This window comes from Electrophorus electricus, chromosome 19 (assembly GCF_013358815.1).
Source record: "Electrophorus electricus isolate fEleEle1 chromosome 19, fEleEle1.pri, whole genome shotgun sequence".
NCBI lineage: Eukaryota > Metazoa > Chordata > Actinopteri > Gymnotiformes > Gymnotidae > Electrophorus > Electrophorus electricus.
The window spans coordinates 11,177,880-11,195,628 of NC_049553.1; the positions used below are offsets into that span (position 1 = coordinate 11,177,880).

Here is a 17,749-nt window from a genome sequence, read left to right on the forward strand (position 1 = left end):
ACTCCATTAACCAGCAACATTGGCCGACAGGCCTTAAATCCAGTGTCCTGCAATGTGCATATTGTTCATGGCTGAACAGATGGATGAGGAACCACTCAGAAAAGAAACCCTTTGACTGCCAAGACTATAGTTCATTTCATTGACAATCGGGCAATAAAAACACTTACAGGTATGTGCAATAGGTGTGGAGTGTGAATAATTTGCTCATTGGTGTTGATTTAAAGTAGACCTGCATCTGAAAACTCACCATGCAGGAGCTAGTCTATGTAGACTGATTAATATTCATGAGATGGACATTTCAGTGTTAACAAATGGACCATTTTCAGTTGATTTCCATTGCTTTGCTTTACTAAATTATTTGGACATGGTAATGGTGTGTCTATTTAACTAACTAACTAATCCTTTGGTCAACCAGAGTGCCTCATTTCACCTGAAAACTTACACCACCTGGATTTAACTAAGCAAATAGGCAAGAGCCTCCCATTGGGGTGAATATGTTTCAGCTGGCAACAAGTTAACCACAACTGATGCAGTGAGTAGCTTCTCATTTGTTGAACAACCATGTCAAAAGACACATCGTGTGGTTGTGGAAAAGATGTTAATCTGTTTCAGAAGAGTCAAATTATTGGCATGCATCAAGCAGAGAAAACATCTAAGGAGATTGCTGAAACTACTAAAATCGGGTTAAGAACTGTCCAACGCATAAAAGATGGAAGGACAGTGGGGAAACATCATCTTTGAGGAAGGAATATGGTTGGACAAAAAATCTTGAATGATTGTGATCTGCGATCACTTAAACGTGTGGTGAAATCAAATCACAGAAAAACAACAGTAGAACTCAGGGATATGTTTAATAGTGAAAGTAAGAGCATTTCCACACACACACACACTCACACACACACACACACACACACACACACACACACACACACAGTGAAGGGAACTCAAGGGATTGGGACTAAACAGCTGTGTAGCCTTAGGAAAACCACTGGTCAGTGAGGCTAACCGGCAAAAACGGCTTCAATTTGCTAGGGAGCATAAAGATTGGACTCTGGAACAATGGCAGGTGGTCATGTGGTCTGATAAGTCCAGATTTACCCTGCTCCAGAGTGATGGATGCATCAAGGTAAGAAGAGAGGCAGCTGAAGTAATGCACCCATCATGCCTAGTGCCTACTGTACAAGCCTGTGCTATGATCTGGGGTTGCTGCAGTTCATCAGGTCTAGGTTCAGCAATGTTATGTGCCCAAAGAATGAGGTCATCTGACTACCTGAATATACTGAATTATATTCCAGGTTATTCCTTCAATTAATTTTTTCTTCCATGATGGCACAGGCATATTCTAAGATGACAATGCTAGGATTCATCGGGCTCAAATTGTGAGAGTGGTTCAGTCAGCATGAGATCATTTTCACACATGGATTAGCCACCACAGAATCCAGACCTGAACCCCATTGAGAATCTTTGGGATGTGCTAGAGAAGACTTTGCGCAGTGATCCAAGTCTCCCATCATCCATACAAGATCTTGGGGGAAAAATTAATGCAACTCTGGCTTGAAATAAATGTTGTGACATTGCAGAAGCTTGTGGAAACGATGCCATAACGAAAGCATGCCATAATCAAAGCTAAAAGGTGGTCAATGAAATTAGTGTGACACACTTTTTTTTTTTGGCCAGGCAGTGTGGTTTTTAGTCAGGGATAACGCAAGCTTGACAAAAGATTCATTGTAGTCAGAACTTTTGGCTTTTGTGAAATTCATACATCCAGTATCACTGCAACTGTGCTGGTGAACCAGTCATTATAGTTCTGTACTCAAGTTTATACTACTTTGTATAGAGACATTCTACAAGGAATTATGAATAAATAAAGTTATATTTATATAGCATCTTTCAAGGAACCCAGTGTCAGTTTACAATTAAACGCACAGCTTTTACATCCAGTCACACACCAGCGAGAAGCGGCAGGCAACCGCACACAGCATACATTCAACCATTAACCTCAGTCCCTTGAGGGATTGTATAGGGTGCATGGAGGCGAGAGAGGAGACACACATCAGGACTTTTTTAGGACAGTCAATTGAACCAACCTCTATGTTTTTAGACCTTGGGAAGAAACTCACACAGACACAGGGAGAACACAAACTCCACCCAGATAGGTACTTGATCCCGAGACCCTAGGCGTTGTGTCAATTAGTAGCACCTATTCAAGTGTGTTCCAATAAAAGTTCTCCAGTTTGAGTTTAATGTGAGCTGTACCTGTTAGCTGACAAAGGTACATAACAGGCAGCCTAATTAAGTAAACCCAGCTGGCATATTGCCTAAATGCCTGACCAGAATGACAGTCCATACTGTACTGCCTCAGAATAACAACAGGAGATTCCTTACTTCTCCACATGTACAAGTTTCCAGTGGCCAACGTTTTTTAAATGTTGAATTGTTAGATTGCTGTTTCAGAAGTTAGGTAAGCATTACATGGTTGCAGGTGGGGAGCACAGGGAAGGTGGCCAAGTGTCCGCAGACTGAAATACTTCTAACAGGCTTCAGATCACAAGCCCTGGTGCCTGGGCAGACTCCCTGCATAACAGACAATGGGAACTTCACATGGGCCGCCCAATTTAGACACCTGCTGCTCTCATGGTTTAGGATGAATGCACTTCATCTTGCATGGGAAATGCTTCTCGTAAACTATAAAACAAATACACAAAGGGGTGTGGCCATGTCTGTGTTCCATTACAGCTGCAGCAATTTAAACTACTGCCAAGTGAGGGGTCAATTTCTCTTGTAAAAAGATCTAATCAAGTTACAACCTCGCAAGGCTTTCTTAAGACAGAAAACCTACCTCTGTGACCTTGCCAGTGTTCAAGGTTTTGACCAGAGCCCTGGAGCAATACATGGCAATAACTCATCAAGATCACCATTGCAAAATCCTGCTGTCCCAATGTGGCAACAAGTTTCATGTCCTGTAACTTGAAGAAATAAAAATACTACATTATATTTATTAATGGTGGATTCACATTTTTACACTACAGAGAAACCATACAGCTGTACCATGTGAGTACATGGTATCTAATTAACATATCTATTTGACATATGAATGCATGGCTTGTTGGTCTGGTGTCCAGTTGGCAATATGGAAGGATCCTAGCTATTCAGATACAGAGGGATACTGAACTTGGGTGTGAAACAAACATGGTACCCAAAATGAACACACAATGTAATGACATCTGAATTCCTTGCCATCTTACCCCATCCTAAAGTGGCACTGCTCTGTGATACTAGCACTTACTTTTGGGGTCTGGTACCCCCACCCCAAACAAGCTGCATCTGTGACATTTTGGAATGTCAACACAAGCACACTGCAATGCACATACAAGTTAACATTACCCAAAGAACATGCTGTGAACTTGATTTTAAGCAATTTTATTTTACATATTTGTTTCAAATGTACAATCATACGCAGTTGTATTTAAAATTTACATTAATGTACAAGTCTAGCACTATAAATAAAAACTGGAGGAGCATATTTAATCCATTTTTTTTGTTCACTTATTGACAAACACACCAACTGCAAATGAGATGCGAGGTACTCACCTCCTTTCTAAGCCTTACTTGGCTAAGGCTCTAGTGAGTGTCACTACAGAAACAAAGAAAGCAGATGTAGAGAGCCCCCACTGGTTTGTTTTAGATGAGGTAACATTTTTTTCAGGGAAAAATTAAGTGCTTCCAAAATTTTAACTGAATGTAAAAAGGTAGTGCGAAAACAAAATATAGAAAGCAGCAGCAATGCATGACACTGCTGAGCACATGACTGTTTACAAACATCCAAACGGATCCTGGCTCTCCCACCCATATGAGAATTGCCCAACAGTAGGTAAACAACCTCCATGTTACTACACATAGGTTCTGAGCATGCGACCATGTTTAGTTGTGTGTCACACGGTGGCATGAGGGTTAAGGTCCCAAAAGCAAAAGCCCTGCCACAATTTATCAGCCACTGAATTTCAGTCAATTCAACCCACCTGCTTGAGTCAACAAATTCAGGTGGTAGAAACAAAGCCTACAGAGGAAGTTTAGTTTCTGAGCCTGAATATCACACCTCTGGTTACAAACTCCCGTGGACCCACTTATTACGTTACTTGATATCATTTGGCAAAATCACCTTTTAAGTGAACATGGTGTTGTCCGCATCTCAAAAAAGTCTCACCACCTACTCATTACCATCTCCATTTAAGCCACATGAGAAATTGCATCTCAAGACCTTATGCATTTGCCAGTGTAAATGGCTGTAATGACGCCAGATATTTGAGATTGTTCTTTAGCTTTCTTAACTTCCAGATTTCAGAAACAGCTGTGCCATTAGCGGACTCAGTTCAACGTGCAGCACAATTTTACTGGTTGCAGAAACAATGAGAGGAAGCACACATAGGACGTCCTAAGGGCGCGCAAGGATTACGATGCTTGTAAGGAACCAAACTCAAAGGCCCTAGGTGTATGACCAAAGATGCAATGTTGCTTTAGCTATTTAAAGCACAAGCTTCAATGTGAGCGGAAAGAACATGATGGTTTTGTGTGAGGAAGGCCCCTCACATTCAACACACATTCCAAAACTAGTCCCGAAGGCACACAATGCAAGGCTCTCCAAATCACACACCACAAAACGATCTATGGCCACACATGCTGGGTGATGGCGCCTGTATGACATTGAAAATGATTCATGAAGAGCACACATTGACCATTACATGGTAGGACCTTTAAAAACAAGTGCTGTGTCAAGTCATATTTTGTTTTAAAACACAAGGACTTGGTAAATTACATGATCGATACATCTAAAAGGTAGCAGCAATAATAGTAGCTTGAAAAGAAAGTTATTTTCCCATTTCCAGTAACAAAATGTAAGGAAATCCACATTTAAAAGTTTGCTGTTTTACGGATGCACAGAGAGCCAGATGCTATTCTTCACCTGACAGTTCAGCCACGTACCAAAGGTTTGCAGTGGAGAAGGTTGAAAAACAGCCAAGCAAACAAAAGAGGTTCACGTTAGGTGACTTCATATCAGGCTGATCTCTTTTTTACATTTGATCATCTCAACATTAAATACTTGATGGATCATCATTTTCTCATCATACTTATTTGTACAAATCATTGCCAGTCAGTCTTGCATGCATACGCGCGCACACACCCACACACACTCACACCTCTATCCTGGGCACCCAAGCACATACTGACTGAAATATGAAGGAGCTTAATTTTTGTTCTCTCTCACACAAACATACTTCTCACATGTACACACTCTCTCCCTGCCTCAAACTCACACAGTTTACAGGTAAACAATGGTTGGAGAGTTCAGTGTGAGAATGGCAGGGGTCACAGCAGTAGGTAACTCAGGTTCTGTGAAGGTCCCTCCTCGCCATTGAGCGGATCATCTTGACCTTTCACTCCCAGTAGTGTGGCCTCTCGGTCGGGAAGGCCAGGTGGGGTTCAGTGACGGTGTCTGGGGGCCATGTGCGTGGCCAGCATAGGCACATGCCTTCAAGTATTTACGTTAGCTTTAGCATGTTAGCATGTGGAGGTCTGTTAACCAGGGTGGCAGGCAGGGCTGGAGCTCTACACCATCTCTGAGCCTCTTCCAGCAACCAGGCTCCTCAATGGAAGTCCTTTCCCTTCCTGAAGGCCTATCCGAGATCCAGAGATTTCCACCAGGCTGCCATTGGCCACTTGAATGCCATGGCATGGGGTAGGGGAGGGACACAAAGGGGCCATATGGTCAGTGGGACGTATGGTCCAGCAGGCGGACCTCCTCTTCACTCTCCTCCTGCTCCTCACATCCAGTTAAGGAGGGCACTAGTTGAACATTATGGACTCGGGGTCTTGGTTTGCCATCTGGGCCATATGACGAAGGATGTCTTTTTTTGTGATAATACCAAGGAGACGCCTGCAGAGAAGGAGAGATTGACAGAGAAAAAGAAAGAGATGAAGAGAGACAGTGTCATCAGGTATGTAACCACAGAACTGCAGCAACTATGGAAGATGGATGGTCTTTTTGTTGGCAGGGAAGGTTTTACTGAGTTTCTCTTATTTTCTTTTTGCAGTTTCTCTTGTTTTGCTGTCTCAAATGAAGAGTAGGTAATCCTGCCAACAAAAGACACCAGCATCCGTTTGTGAGAACAGAGAGAGAGAGAGAGAGAGAGAGAGAGAGAGAGAGAGACAGAGAGAGAGAGACAGAGAGAGAGAGAGAGAGAGAGACAGAGACATGAGTGCCGATCAGTGACCTGCAGCACCTAGACAGCTAGCAAGGACGGAACAAAACATGAGTGCGCACGGTGAACAAACTGCTGCTGACTCAGATATGATTTTCAGCTTGAAAAAAAACTAAATGTGTACACACACGTACACAAACACACACACACACACCCACACACACCCACAACCACACCCCCCTCCCTCCCACACCAGGCAGCACCTGAACCAGAATTCAAAAGCACATATGAAGCTTCATATTTGGCATGATCTGCAATCGAACAGAACAGCTTCCAAGTGTACAGAGCTGTAATTTGGGGGTTTTAGACTGACACTGGCCAAACAAAGCCTCCCAAGTCTGAGGTCTCATTACTGCCAAACACTCATGTGCTCTTGAATTTCATTAGGAATGTAGGCAGAGGGTCCACAGTTGTCCATATGGAAGTGTGACAGGGAGCAGTGTGCAGCTGAAGCACTGTGAGTGGCAGGACCATTTCTGAGACTGAACTGTCCGAATACAAAAAAGGCTCCTGGTTTGGACAGATAAGGCCACGTTTACTGAAGCAAGCTGCACCTGTTAAAACTTGTGACTCCAGTAACATTATTTTTTTGCCTGAGCAATGACAAAATTGTTGCCCAAATCACTGGCTCCATTGCTGGTCAGGCAAATGTTTAGTGCACAAGCAAACTGCTTCAGGAAACCTGGCCCACAGTGCACGAGTATGTGTGCAGCTAATGACTTGCACAGTAGCCAATAGACAAACTACCAGCTTATCTTTCGCTTTTAAACCTCATCTGGTGCACTGCACTTCCAACTCGTGTGACCGTTTGGAAAGCAGACAGGAAATGAGAGGTAGCCCTGCACAACGGCGGACAGGATGTGAAGGGATTAGTAGACACAGAACAGGAGGCATGAAACGCTCGTGAAACGTGGCAGAATCAATACAGACACAGTCAGAAGGGGCCGCAGGGAAGAGGCGGGGTGTGGTAGAGGGGACAGGAGGTGGTTTGGGGATGGGGATCGCTATGATAACTGCTCTATTCATTCACTGCCCCAAAAAAAAAAAAAAAAAGAATCAGTCACACAGCCCTTAGTATGGGAGCTACTGTGTGGGGTCTATCAAGCTAAAGAAACAATCCAACAGCAAACAAATATGTTTAAAAAAAAAAAAAAAAAACACACGCTGAGCTACATACGGCTGTTACCCGCCAATCTTTTAGGAGGCGGATCTATGACTGTAGTCGGAGGTCATTGGTCTGTTGCCGACTGGATGCAGACCCTGCCTCGCCCCCCTCGAGGAGTAATTAAAAACAAAAAACAAACAAAAACATCACAGACAACAAATTTACATGGCAGGCAAAAAGGTCAAAGTGCAGAGTAAACATGGAGAGGGCAGCTCTCTAATAGGCTGCCATGTGCATGCCTTACAGTTTGTTGTATTGCAAGGTCTTAAACTGAAGGGTTACTTCCAGATCTGCAATTGGCTACAAAACAACTGTTGATGACCTAAATATATGTTTTATAGGTCTGGCAAACCTAATTATTGCCAACATTGAGCACAAATCATGAAAATGTTGCTATGGGACATCGAATTGAGATCTCAGATTACTCGTGCATATTTCCCCAAATCGATGACATGTTCGGGGAAAACAGCTGAAGAGGGATATTTCCTGGGAACTGCCCACAAACTATGCCCTTTCGTTTATTTTTCACTCAAGTTTCATGCGTCCCTCCTAAGAGGTGGGGCCTAAAACGTAGAGTGGGCGTGGTATGGGTGGATCTAATCACCAGGGGCTCCGTGTGCTGCTTGAGCTCCTCCAGATGCTCTAAAATATTCTTCTTAGTGATGATGCCCAATACAATCCTGCAACACACACCGTGGCGACCGTCACTAAGCAACACGCACCAAAAAAGAAAAGAGAAAAAAAACCAACAAAAAAAAAAAAAACACTCACACAAACTCAAAACACCATAACCAACAGAAATAAACACAACATAGTGAATAATCCAACAACTTAAAATAGTAGTAGATAAATAATGCAACAGTTAACAGTCAGTCAGTCATTCTATTACAGTCATTCTCTATTATTCTGAAACAAAAAATCTGTTTCTCAATGGATAATTAAGTCATGCCTAATGAAAATTTAAATTATGCTAAATAAAAAAAATAATGGTCTTCTATATAATAATGGGTTTGCTATTTTCAACAAGAGGCAAACTGATCTGAGGGTGTTCTGAAAATGTGCCTTAGCTTTTCCCCAGAACTTATTTGATCTGCAGTACACACACTGCACTCATGGTGGTGCTCTTGGGCACAAGGCCCACTGAAATGAATCAAGGCTGTGAGAAGCTGCCAGACTAGTAATGGCACAAGTAGCTTCATTCTCATGTGAACACTGCTGGGAGGTAGATGGCTTCTCATCTTCCCTTCAGACAAAACTGGAAGGCTAGCAATGACTCCTAAAAACATGTTCTGAAAAAGGCAGTCATATCACAGAATTAGTGACATGAGAGGCCTTACCAGTGACATGCTGCTGTTTGTGTGTGTGTGTGTAGCTGTACAGCAGGTGCAAGCGCCAAGCAGCTGCAACTAGGACTAGGTTTGACACCTAATGCATGTGTAAACCCATCAGCAGATATATGTAGAATGTACATGCATAAGTGTGTGTGTGTGTGTGTGTGTGTGTATATATCTGCTGATGGGTTATAAGTTTGTTAGTAGCTATGACAAGGAGAAGTACACACAGCAGACTTCCCACTTTCTAACCTGATGCAAGCACTACTAACACAAACTAGTTTTCACATAGACTCTGCCTCACTACAGCAACAAGTCCTACACCCAAACGTGAGTCTGGACATACGTGGGAACGCCTGTGTGAGAGCCGTATCTCAACGCACTGTACAGCTGCTCTGGCATTTGTTTCTTTCTTTATGATACTCAATGCCAGTGTTACTCAGAAAAGATAAAAACTAATCAAGTTTGTTTGCCAAAGCACAGGGTAGCCCCCCACCATTCACCCCCCAAGGAGCTATGCTGAGCTCCTCACTGGACAAAAGGGCACCTATTGCTGGAATCCTACATCCAACAGCAAATTAATTATTTACCGACCAAGCAGGAACACCAAGCCCACTCTCAGGGTGACTGACCTGGGCCCCAGGTCTCATCGCGCCCCTGCCCTCGGGGTGACTGACCCAGGCCCCAGGTCTTATCGCGCCCCTGCTCTCAGGGTGACTGACCCGTTGTGGGTGACGAGGCACTGCCGCAGTCCCAGCTTCCGGAAGATGTCCACCACGATCTCCATGGGCGTGTGATCGGTGACGGTGAAGGGACTCATGTCCAGGATGCTGCGGAGCTTCAGGGGCCGGGGGCTGTCGGCCGGCAGCGTCGGGGCATGCTGCGTGAAATACACCCGTGAGTTGAGCACGATGCCTTCCTGCTTCCGCCGGGCGTTTTCTGAAGGACAGAGAGAGAGAAGGCCGCTCCTCTCAGTCACAGTGTCTGGTTCAGAAGACCTCAGGTCACTGCGTCTGAGACCCTGGTGTGTACTGACACAAGATGACTTATTTTACACAACACTTCAGTTGATTGAATATGACTACAAATCTTAAAAGAATTTCATATATAATTAATACTTTAAATTAATAATGTTTTTGTAATATACTGTGACAAGCCACATTTTTATAAACTGGACCGAATAAATATAAAGAATCAGGAAAAACAAAGAAATGCACAGCAGAACTGCAGCTGATGTTTCTGATTGCAGCCAGCAGAGGGCAACATTTGTGGGGATTTCTACCAAAATGTGTGACATGTTGCCTATAGTTAAAACGTCAGTGTGAGTGTCTTACCTATAGTGATGGTGATGTCTCTGTGTGTGTGGGTTACCTATAGCAAAGGTGATAATGTCTTTGTGTGTATGTGCATGTCTTACCTATAGCGATGGTGATGTCTCTGCGCAGGGCGAATCCCACCAGTCTCTGAGACTCCTTAGAGACGATGACGGGGAAGCCGTTGTAGCTCGTCTGGCTGATGACGGCCTGCAGCTCGGCCAGCGTCAGGTCGTCCTGCGTCAGCACTGCCAGGGGCGGGTCGCTCCGCCGCGGTCGCATCACCTCGCGTGCCAGCGTGGTATGCGTGAACTCCTCCTTGGCGTCCAGGAAGGGGTAGCCGTTGAGGCGGATGTGCGCCTCGTAGATGCCCTCTCGCCCAAACGCGTCGCCCACCCACTTACTGGTCATCACCGCCGCCATCAGTGGCACGATGTACTCCAGGCCGCCGGTCAGCTCAAACACGATGACCACCAGGGAGACGGTCATTCGAGTTACACCACCTGAGGGAACCCGTGGCTCAAAGTTTAGGTCGAGAAGAGTTAATCCGATGTGCATGAGTAGGTCGTATTCAAAAACATATGACACAGAAAGGTCAAGGACATCAAGAAAGGTTTGAGTGGAAAGAAAATGAGACTTGCATGGAAATGCAGAATGCATGAGCACACACACACACACACACACACACACACACTCCAGAAACTCACCCAAGCAGGCGGCAGCGCCCACCATGGCATACAGGCCGGGGGTGATGCAGTCGGCGCCCACCTCGCACCACTCTTTAAACAGGAACCAGTCGTGGTGGTAATAGGCCAGCTGCTCGACGGCGATGCCCACTATGCGCCCGGCGATGGCCCCGATCGCCATGCTGGGGATGAACAGGCCCGACGGCACCTGCCACGCAACACACAGGGACAAACACTCAGAAGTGCCCACACACAGACAGAAAGCCAGCAGGCAGATGACAAACGTACAGAAGTCGCAGCAGCAAGAGGACACACTCTCGTACTTAAAAACAAAAGCAAACAAAATATGAAAATTAAATAAAACTAAACACTGGCTGCAACGCGAGTGGCATCAACCACATGCACACCTGAGGGAGGGACGAGTGTGGGGGTCAGGTGTTGGCGCGTGCATGTGTGTGTTTGTGTGTGGGGTGGTGGGGTCGGATGTTGGCATTTTCCTCCTTGCACCATCACCCACCTTCAAGCCAAAGGTGAAGATGGTCATGATGATCTTGAAGATGAGCGCCAGGCTGAGCTGCCACATGGCTGAGTAGACGCCGGGTGTAGCAGTGTCTGTGCCCGCTGGGTACGCCTGGCTGCCATTCATCTGGCTGCGGTACTGGCACAGTTGCGATGACTCCAGCGGCCCGCAGTCTGTGAACAGCTCCTTGATCAGCTCGCTAGTGTTCTGACGCGTGTACGGGTTTGGGAACGCCACGATGGCCGTGATGGCTGCCACAGTGATCACCTCCAGAACTGGGTATTTACCTGAAGGACCAGAGGAAAGCAATGAGGAAAACGATTCATCTGGATTGATGTTTAGCCACGTGATCCCCCTCTTGGGATATCACCTTGAGAGGGGCTTTACACCAGGAGTTACCAGGCAAACCACAATATAAACTCCAGTATCTGTGATATTTCACAATTGTGCTCATTTGTGACTGGCACAGTTTGGCAAGGCAGCCTCAAATGGCTGTTGGAGTCGAGTGGTAGCAGGGAGAAAGACGCACTTCCTCCCTCTGTCACATGTTCACCGAAGCCCCTCCCACTCATCTGCCCCAGACACTCACTGAAGTCCCTCCTACCTGCCTGCCTGCCACCACCCACCAAAGCCTCATCCACCAGCCTGACCCCACACACTGTATGAAGCCCCTCCCTTCACCTGCCCTCAGGCACTCACCGAAGCGTGTGGACTTGCGCCTGCGACACCAGGCGATGTTGGCGCGGATGAAGAAGGCCCCCCACAGGCCGCCGAACACGCCCAACAGGATGAAGGGCACCAACTCGAACAGGTACCACGGTGTGTGGTACTCCACGTAAAACAGCACCAGCCTGCTGTTCCCAAACGGGTTGATGGAGCGCAGCACGAACGCTGCCACCAGGGCGGCGAAAAAGGACCGCCACAGCGTCTTCAGTGGGAAGTAATAACTCACCTGAGAGAGAGACATAGGGATTTAGCTTTTAATAGTTTACAACGTGCTCATGTGTGATGCATGTCAATGTTGCTTTAACCTGGTGCAGAGAAGGCAGACTCACCTCCTCCAGGCTGAACAAAACACCTCCTATAGGAGCGCCAAACGCCACAGACACGCCAGCAGCCGACGCCGCAGACAGCACCTGCATGTGCACACACACACACACACACACACACACACACACACACACACACACACACACACACACACACACACACACATATATATATAAATCCTCACGCACTACAATTAATCAGAGCTCTCCTAAATGGAAAGGTGAAAGTTGACTTCCCTTCTGGAGGCAGGGCGGATATTTCAAGCTTGGTGCAGCTCTGGCGGCATGGTCAGGGTGGGCGTACCTCTCGTTTCTTGGCCTCGTTCTTGCTATACTTAGGGAAGAGGTATGAGAAGATGTTGCCACAGCAACAAGCTACGTGCACCAGCGGGCCCTCCTTCCCCAGGCTCAGGCCTGACGCCACGGCCAGCACCAGGGTGATGGTCTTTATCACCAGAGTCCACTTCCCCAGGTAGCCACGGATGATGAACCCACTCAGGATGGTCTTAATCTGAGAAAGAGAGGAGGGAGGGAAGGTGAATATTTCACAACCCATGAATTCCCAGTGAAGGGAATGACTAGCGGCCTCAGTCATTACAGTACATGACAGGGGCAGTGGAACTTGACTAGTAATAACAAGGTTACTAGTTCAAGCCCCACCACCACCGGTGTGCCACTGCTGGGCCCCTTAACCCACCATTGCTCAAGCTGTATTCAGTCATAACGGTAAGTTGCGTTGGATAAGAGCATCAGCAAAATGCCGTAAATGTACAGTCATGATAGTGTGTTCCAGAAAAGGCAAATCCTAAAGATGCTTCCCACACATCCATTAACTCTACACATCCATGGTGCCAGCTCTAGTTCACCAACAGGGTCTGCCTGTGTGCGGAAGAGCCCAGGGCCACTGTTCACGTCTGTGCTCAGACTAAAAGCACATTAGTGTCTCACTGTCTTATACAGTTGGCTAAAATCCTGGAAGGAGACAATTGCTTTTAGTGCTGGGGTTGTGTGTCCTAAAGATATATTTTCTCTTTATTTAAGATATGAGAAGGTGAACATTATATTTACTTTTTTGCTACCTTATGCATGATGAGAATGAAATCAATGCAGAGTGCTTGGGGCTCTGTTTGACCCCACCTGCTTGCCGTAGGCCAGGCCTACCTCAGGGATGCCAGAGCCACAGGCGTACGGGGCGAACACTTTGACCAGGCACACAGCCAGGAAAGCGAAGGACAAAGCCCAGTAGGTGTACATGAAGTAGTTCATGATGTAGGAACCAGGACCCTGCAGAAAGTCAGATGTCAAAAAAAAAAAAAAAAAAAAGCATCAGGTATATGGTGACAACAAATTGAGAAGAAATAGAAATTAGACAATCCCTATGAACACAAGGATCCACAAGAGAGAGATACTTTGAAGTTTGACCATTCTCAGGGTTCCCACTCTAAATATCAATTTCCAGAACAGTTTCAGTACTGATCTAGCTGGCATGGCAGACAGGGCTCGCCCCATACACTGTGATCTTCTCTGTAGCTTACAATTTTGCCTAAACGCATGATTAGATTTGAGTTTGCAAGGATTATTAACCACCACAAACCCTCATTAAGTTAACACACCAGACTGTAGCCCCTTCCCTACGAATATTAAGAGGAGTCATCAAAGAAGCTAATCACACCTACAGTGAGCTATTACTGCAAAGTATTTTATGCCATGTTATGGTCCATTTTACCTTAACAATGCAGCACAGTGTTTGAGGAGACAATGCTAGCAACGTAGAAAAGCACAGTTAGCCAGTATTTAGCTGGTGTTTGTCTCCTTAAACTGGTTAGCATGTTTGGTGTAGCTGCAGAAATTGACAGGCTTGCTAGTTTGTTTTGCCTGCAAAGGTTTAACATTATACAACCTTTTAAAGAAAGCCGGGGGGGGGGGGGGGGGGGGGGGGGAGAAGAACAACATTCATGTATAACGCTAATAAAGATTTACATTACTAGCCCGCAGTAACTAATATTTACATTTGAAGGACAATGTAACTTACATTATTCAGAGATTCGGCCACTTAAATTGTACTGTCATCCAATCGGAATGCTCTGCCACATAGCGCGACATTGGGGTGTGTACTCAGCGTCACAAAATAACAGAACAGCCTATTTAAAATTCACTTGTCCATAAACTACCTTTGACCCTCAATATACATAACTTGGCCCTTTCAGATGATATGGTCATCCCTGTTGGAGATTTCTGAAAGAGCTTAGTTCATCATTCAGCTAAAGGAAAACAGGAGAATGTTGAAATACATTTCCAGGACAAACAAGATTTTCCAGGACATGTGGCTTTATCTCCAATTTTCCATTATTGGAAAACTGGGCTTTCAGGTTGCATGGGAACCCTGATCTTGTATGATTTGGTAATGATTGAAATCATGACCACAATACACAGGATATGAAGCTGTAGAAGATTTTGTTGCATTACATTTTCAGAGGAAACATACTTCCATATCAGCTCCAAGATATATGTTTTTATTTTTATATTTAAAACCTTCAGATCTAAATAAATGAATGCACTTTACTGCCTATATCAGCTCCTTCATTTTCCACACGTATACCACCGCGCTCTCATTCCAGTGTAGAGGAAGTTTCAGTTTCGTTGATCTCCACGTTGTCCTCACCTCCGCCTGGCCCAGGATAAGCTCCGCCCATGTCTTCCACTGCGGGCACTTGTCTCTCTCGGCGAACGTGGTCTCGTTAGAGCCCCAGCAGCACTGCTCGTGGTTAAACCACATGGCACTCAGACACACGCCCTCCTTCAGGTCATTCATCCAATCAGCAGCAATGTCTATCACACCTGCCAACGCACCTGAGCAAGAGCAGGTATGAGACGGAAGGCGAGGGAGGGAGAAAGATAAAGGGAAGAAAGGGGGGGGTAGAGAAATGGAGAAGAAACATGAGAAATGCAGAGACAACCAGCCAACCACATATCAATAGCAGCATGTGGTTTTCCCTGAGGCTTCTACTGGAGACTAAAGAGCAAATTAGACTGACATGACAATGGGGAAACCACCTATGAATAGGGAAGAAAGCAGAGTGCACTTTTGCATATTAGCCTGAATGGATCATGCACTGTAACAATCCAGAACCCATAATACAATAAAACTTAACTCCAAGATAGGCCTTAAAAAAACCTGCTACTCAACCCATCAGAGAAAGCTGAAGTGCAAGTGTGTGCGTTTTCTGTAGTTCCTTAGGTATGCCTTACCAAACCAAACACAGTAAAGATAGAGGAGATGGGCCTTCATGACAGGAGTGTCTGTTTATTAAGGTTTCCCTTTCATTACTGCATTAAATAAACAATCCATTATTTAATCCCAACACAGATCTAGCAGCATACACGGAAGCTGCCTGGGACTCCTGTCAGCCATGCACCTCACACCAGTGAGTTTCTCCTCACACAATATAACTCCAATTTTTGTAACATCAAATGCCTAATTAAATAGAGAGTTTCCAAAAATTACAATACTTAAGAGAACTAGCAAAATGTCAACTACAGGTGATGTCACTGAGACTGAGGTCCTCAAGGAGAGACCCGTTTAATTAAACAGATGTTTGCTTGGGTTTTGAAATATAAACCTCTGACCATATATTACACTATTTAAAATGGCAACATTCACTCAAGAAACAATGCAGCCAAACAAGATTGTGCAGAGTATTTTAAAGAAAGCAGTCAGGTGTGTATGGTCAGGTAGAGGAGACAGATTGATGGAAGGGCCATGAACTGAGTCAGGATAAAAAGTTAGTGAGGCAAGAATAAGTGTGAGCATGAGAGTGAGTCAGAGCTGCCGTGTGGGGAACATGTGGGCGTGTCTGCCGACGTCACCATTTCCAACACAAGCTGCATACTCAGTGTGTGTTACCTGAAGCCAGCCCTGTTAATGTCACCACCAGCCACCCAGACCAAGCGTCATACAGGCTCTTGGTGAACTCCCATGCCGACTCCTTCTTCTTACTGTTGATCTGCACACAGCATAGAATGGATACAAGGGTGCACACACACACACACACACACACACACACACACACACACACACACACACACACCCACACCAAATATTTTACAGAACTACCTTCATGAAATGTACATACCTACAGTATGTAGGTATATGACAGTACAGAGTCTGACAAACCCTTGAACTACCATTCAAGTGAACAAGAGTGTCAATTTAAGTTCTTCTGTTTTACTGTTTTATTGTAGTCCAGTGAGCACTGGCCCTATTCCCAGGGATCCACCCCCAGCACTATTTATTTCCAGCCCTACCCTACGTGATGAGCTGAGTCAGAGTTGGGTTAGAGATGAGCTCTGCACAAAGGCAGATGTCCAGATGGAGGCCTGAGACCTCACTGAAAACTATATGTGGATTCTAGAGTGACAGGAAATATCTGGAGTACGCATCTGCATGTCGTCTGTAAATCACAGTTTTCTTGAAAATGTGTGCAGGTGTATCCTGCCCTGTCACTGTCCACAAGTCTCCATAAATGGTCAGTGCAAATTCTCTCATGAATATTTAAACATGGAGTGTCCCATCCATTATTGTACGAGATAGTGACAACAATGGCAGAGGAAAGAGCAAGAGAGATTTATTTTGCAGAATGCGAGGCAGACATTCTTGTGACGATGACTGAGGCGAGGAAAACCATAACCTCAGCAGTGACATGACTGATAAACACGAGTCTGAAGGCAGCATGTAGCTGCAGCAGTCAGTACTGTTAGTTCATCAAGTGCACTGCAGAAGTGGAAATAAAAGTGGGCAGAAATCAAAGCTTTTACCAAGGAAAAGGGCAACTGAAACCAGAGGGGCAAAGCCTACAGTCCGGTAGACCTTTGCAGGCTGGTATAGTGGGGCGTATCTCCCACCTGACGCATCCAGACAACACCATCTGCATTTTACAAACCCAGTGGTGCGCTAGCCAACAGGACATGGCAGAGCTCTACTCTGCACTATGTGGGTTAGGAAGTTGGATAAGGAGCCAGCACTTAACAGGGAAGCCACTGAGAGCTGCACAGCTGACATGTTCACGCTTTTTAAATGTCAGTGTATAACTTTTTTACCAGTTAATTAACCAAAACTTTTAGACAGTTACAATTTCATTTGGAGTGGGGATTAACACATTGAATGTTGCAAATAGTTATCTGTAGCAATACATATGAATACATTTAAACAGGCTAATTAATTGGCCTACACATATCAAAACACTGTTCAGACTGCAATGTTTTGTGTGAGGATGATGATTTGCACATTTTATTGCAATTTCCTACTTTATCCAAGAGTGTCCCCAATTCACGCTCACTATAAATGTTGCATATGGCTCTACGCACAGGACAAAGCTTGCGAAAAAATAAATAAATAAATAAATAAATAAATACACACCCAACTTCCTGC

At 45.1% G+C, this 17,749-nt stretch overlaps 1 protein-coding gene across 7 annotated transcripts in view; it reads right to left on the reverse strand.

Moving 5' to 3' along the window:
* Positions 1-3,404: 3,404 nt before the first annotated feature.
* clcn3 (chloride channel 3) overlaps positions 3,405-17,749 on the reverse strand; it is a 29,307-nt gene continuing 14,962 nt past the window's right edge. For 4 of the 7 annotated variants that reach the window (XM_027022513.2, XM_027022518.2, XM_027022517.2 and 1 more), the window contains 12 exons: positions 16,226-16,325; positions 14,984-15,171; positions 13,483-13,605; positions 12,626-12,832; positions 12,328-12,408; positions 11,972-12,224; positions 11,270-11,559; positions 10,774-10,960; positions 10,171-10,569; positions 9,476-9,692; positions 8,027-8,102; positions 3,405-5,932 (listed from right to left, as the gene is read on the reverse strand). In XM_027022513.2, the coding sequence (XP_026878314.1) occupies positions 5,765-5,932; positions 8,027-8,102; positions 9,476-9,692; positions 10,171-10,569; positions 10,774-10,960; positions 11,270-11,559; positions 11,972-12,224; positions 12,328-12,408; positions 12,626-12,832; positions 13,483-13,605; positions 14,984-15,171; positions 16,226-16,325 (2,289 nt within the window). In that variant the 3' untranslated portion in view covers positions 3,405-5,764. Of the gene's footprint in view, positions 5,933-7,443; positions 7,531-8,026; positions 8,103-9,475; positions 9,693-10,170; positions 10,570-10,773; positions 10,961-11,269; positions 11,560-11,971; positions 12,225-12,327; positions 12,409-12,625; positions 12,833-13,482; positions 13,606-14,983; positions 15,172-16,225; positions 16,326-17,749 lie in introns of all 7 variants that reach the window. The other 3 variants (XM_027022516.2, XM_027022519.2, XM_027022515.2) reach the window with 2 other exon arrangements.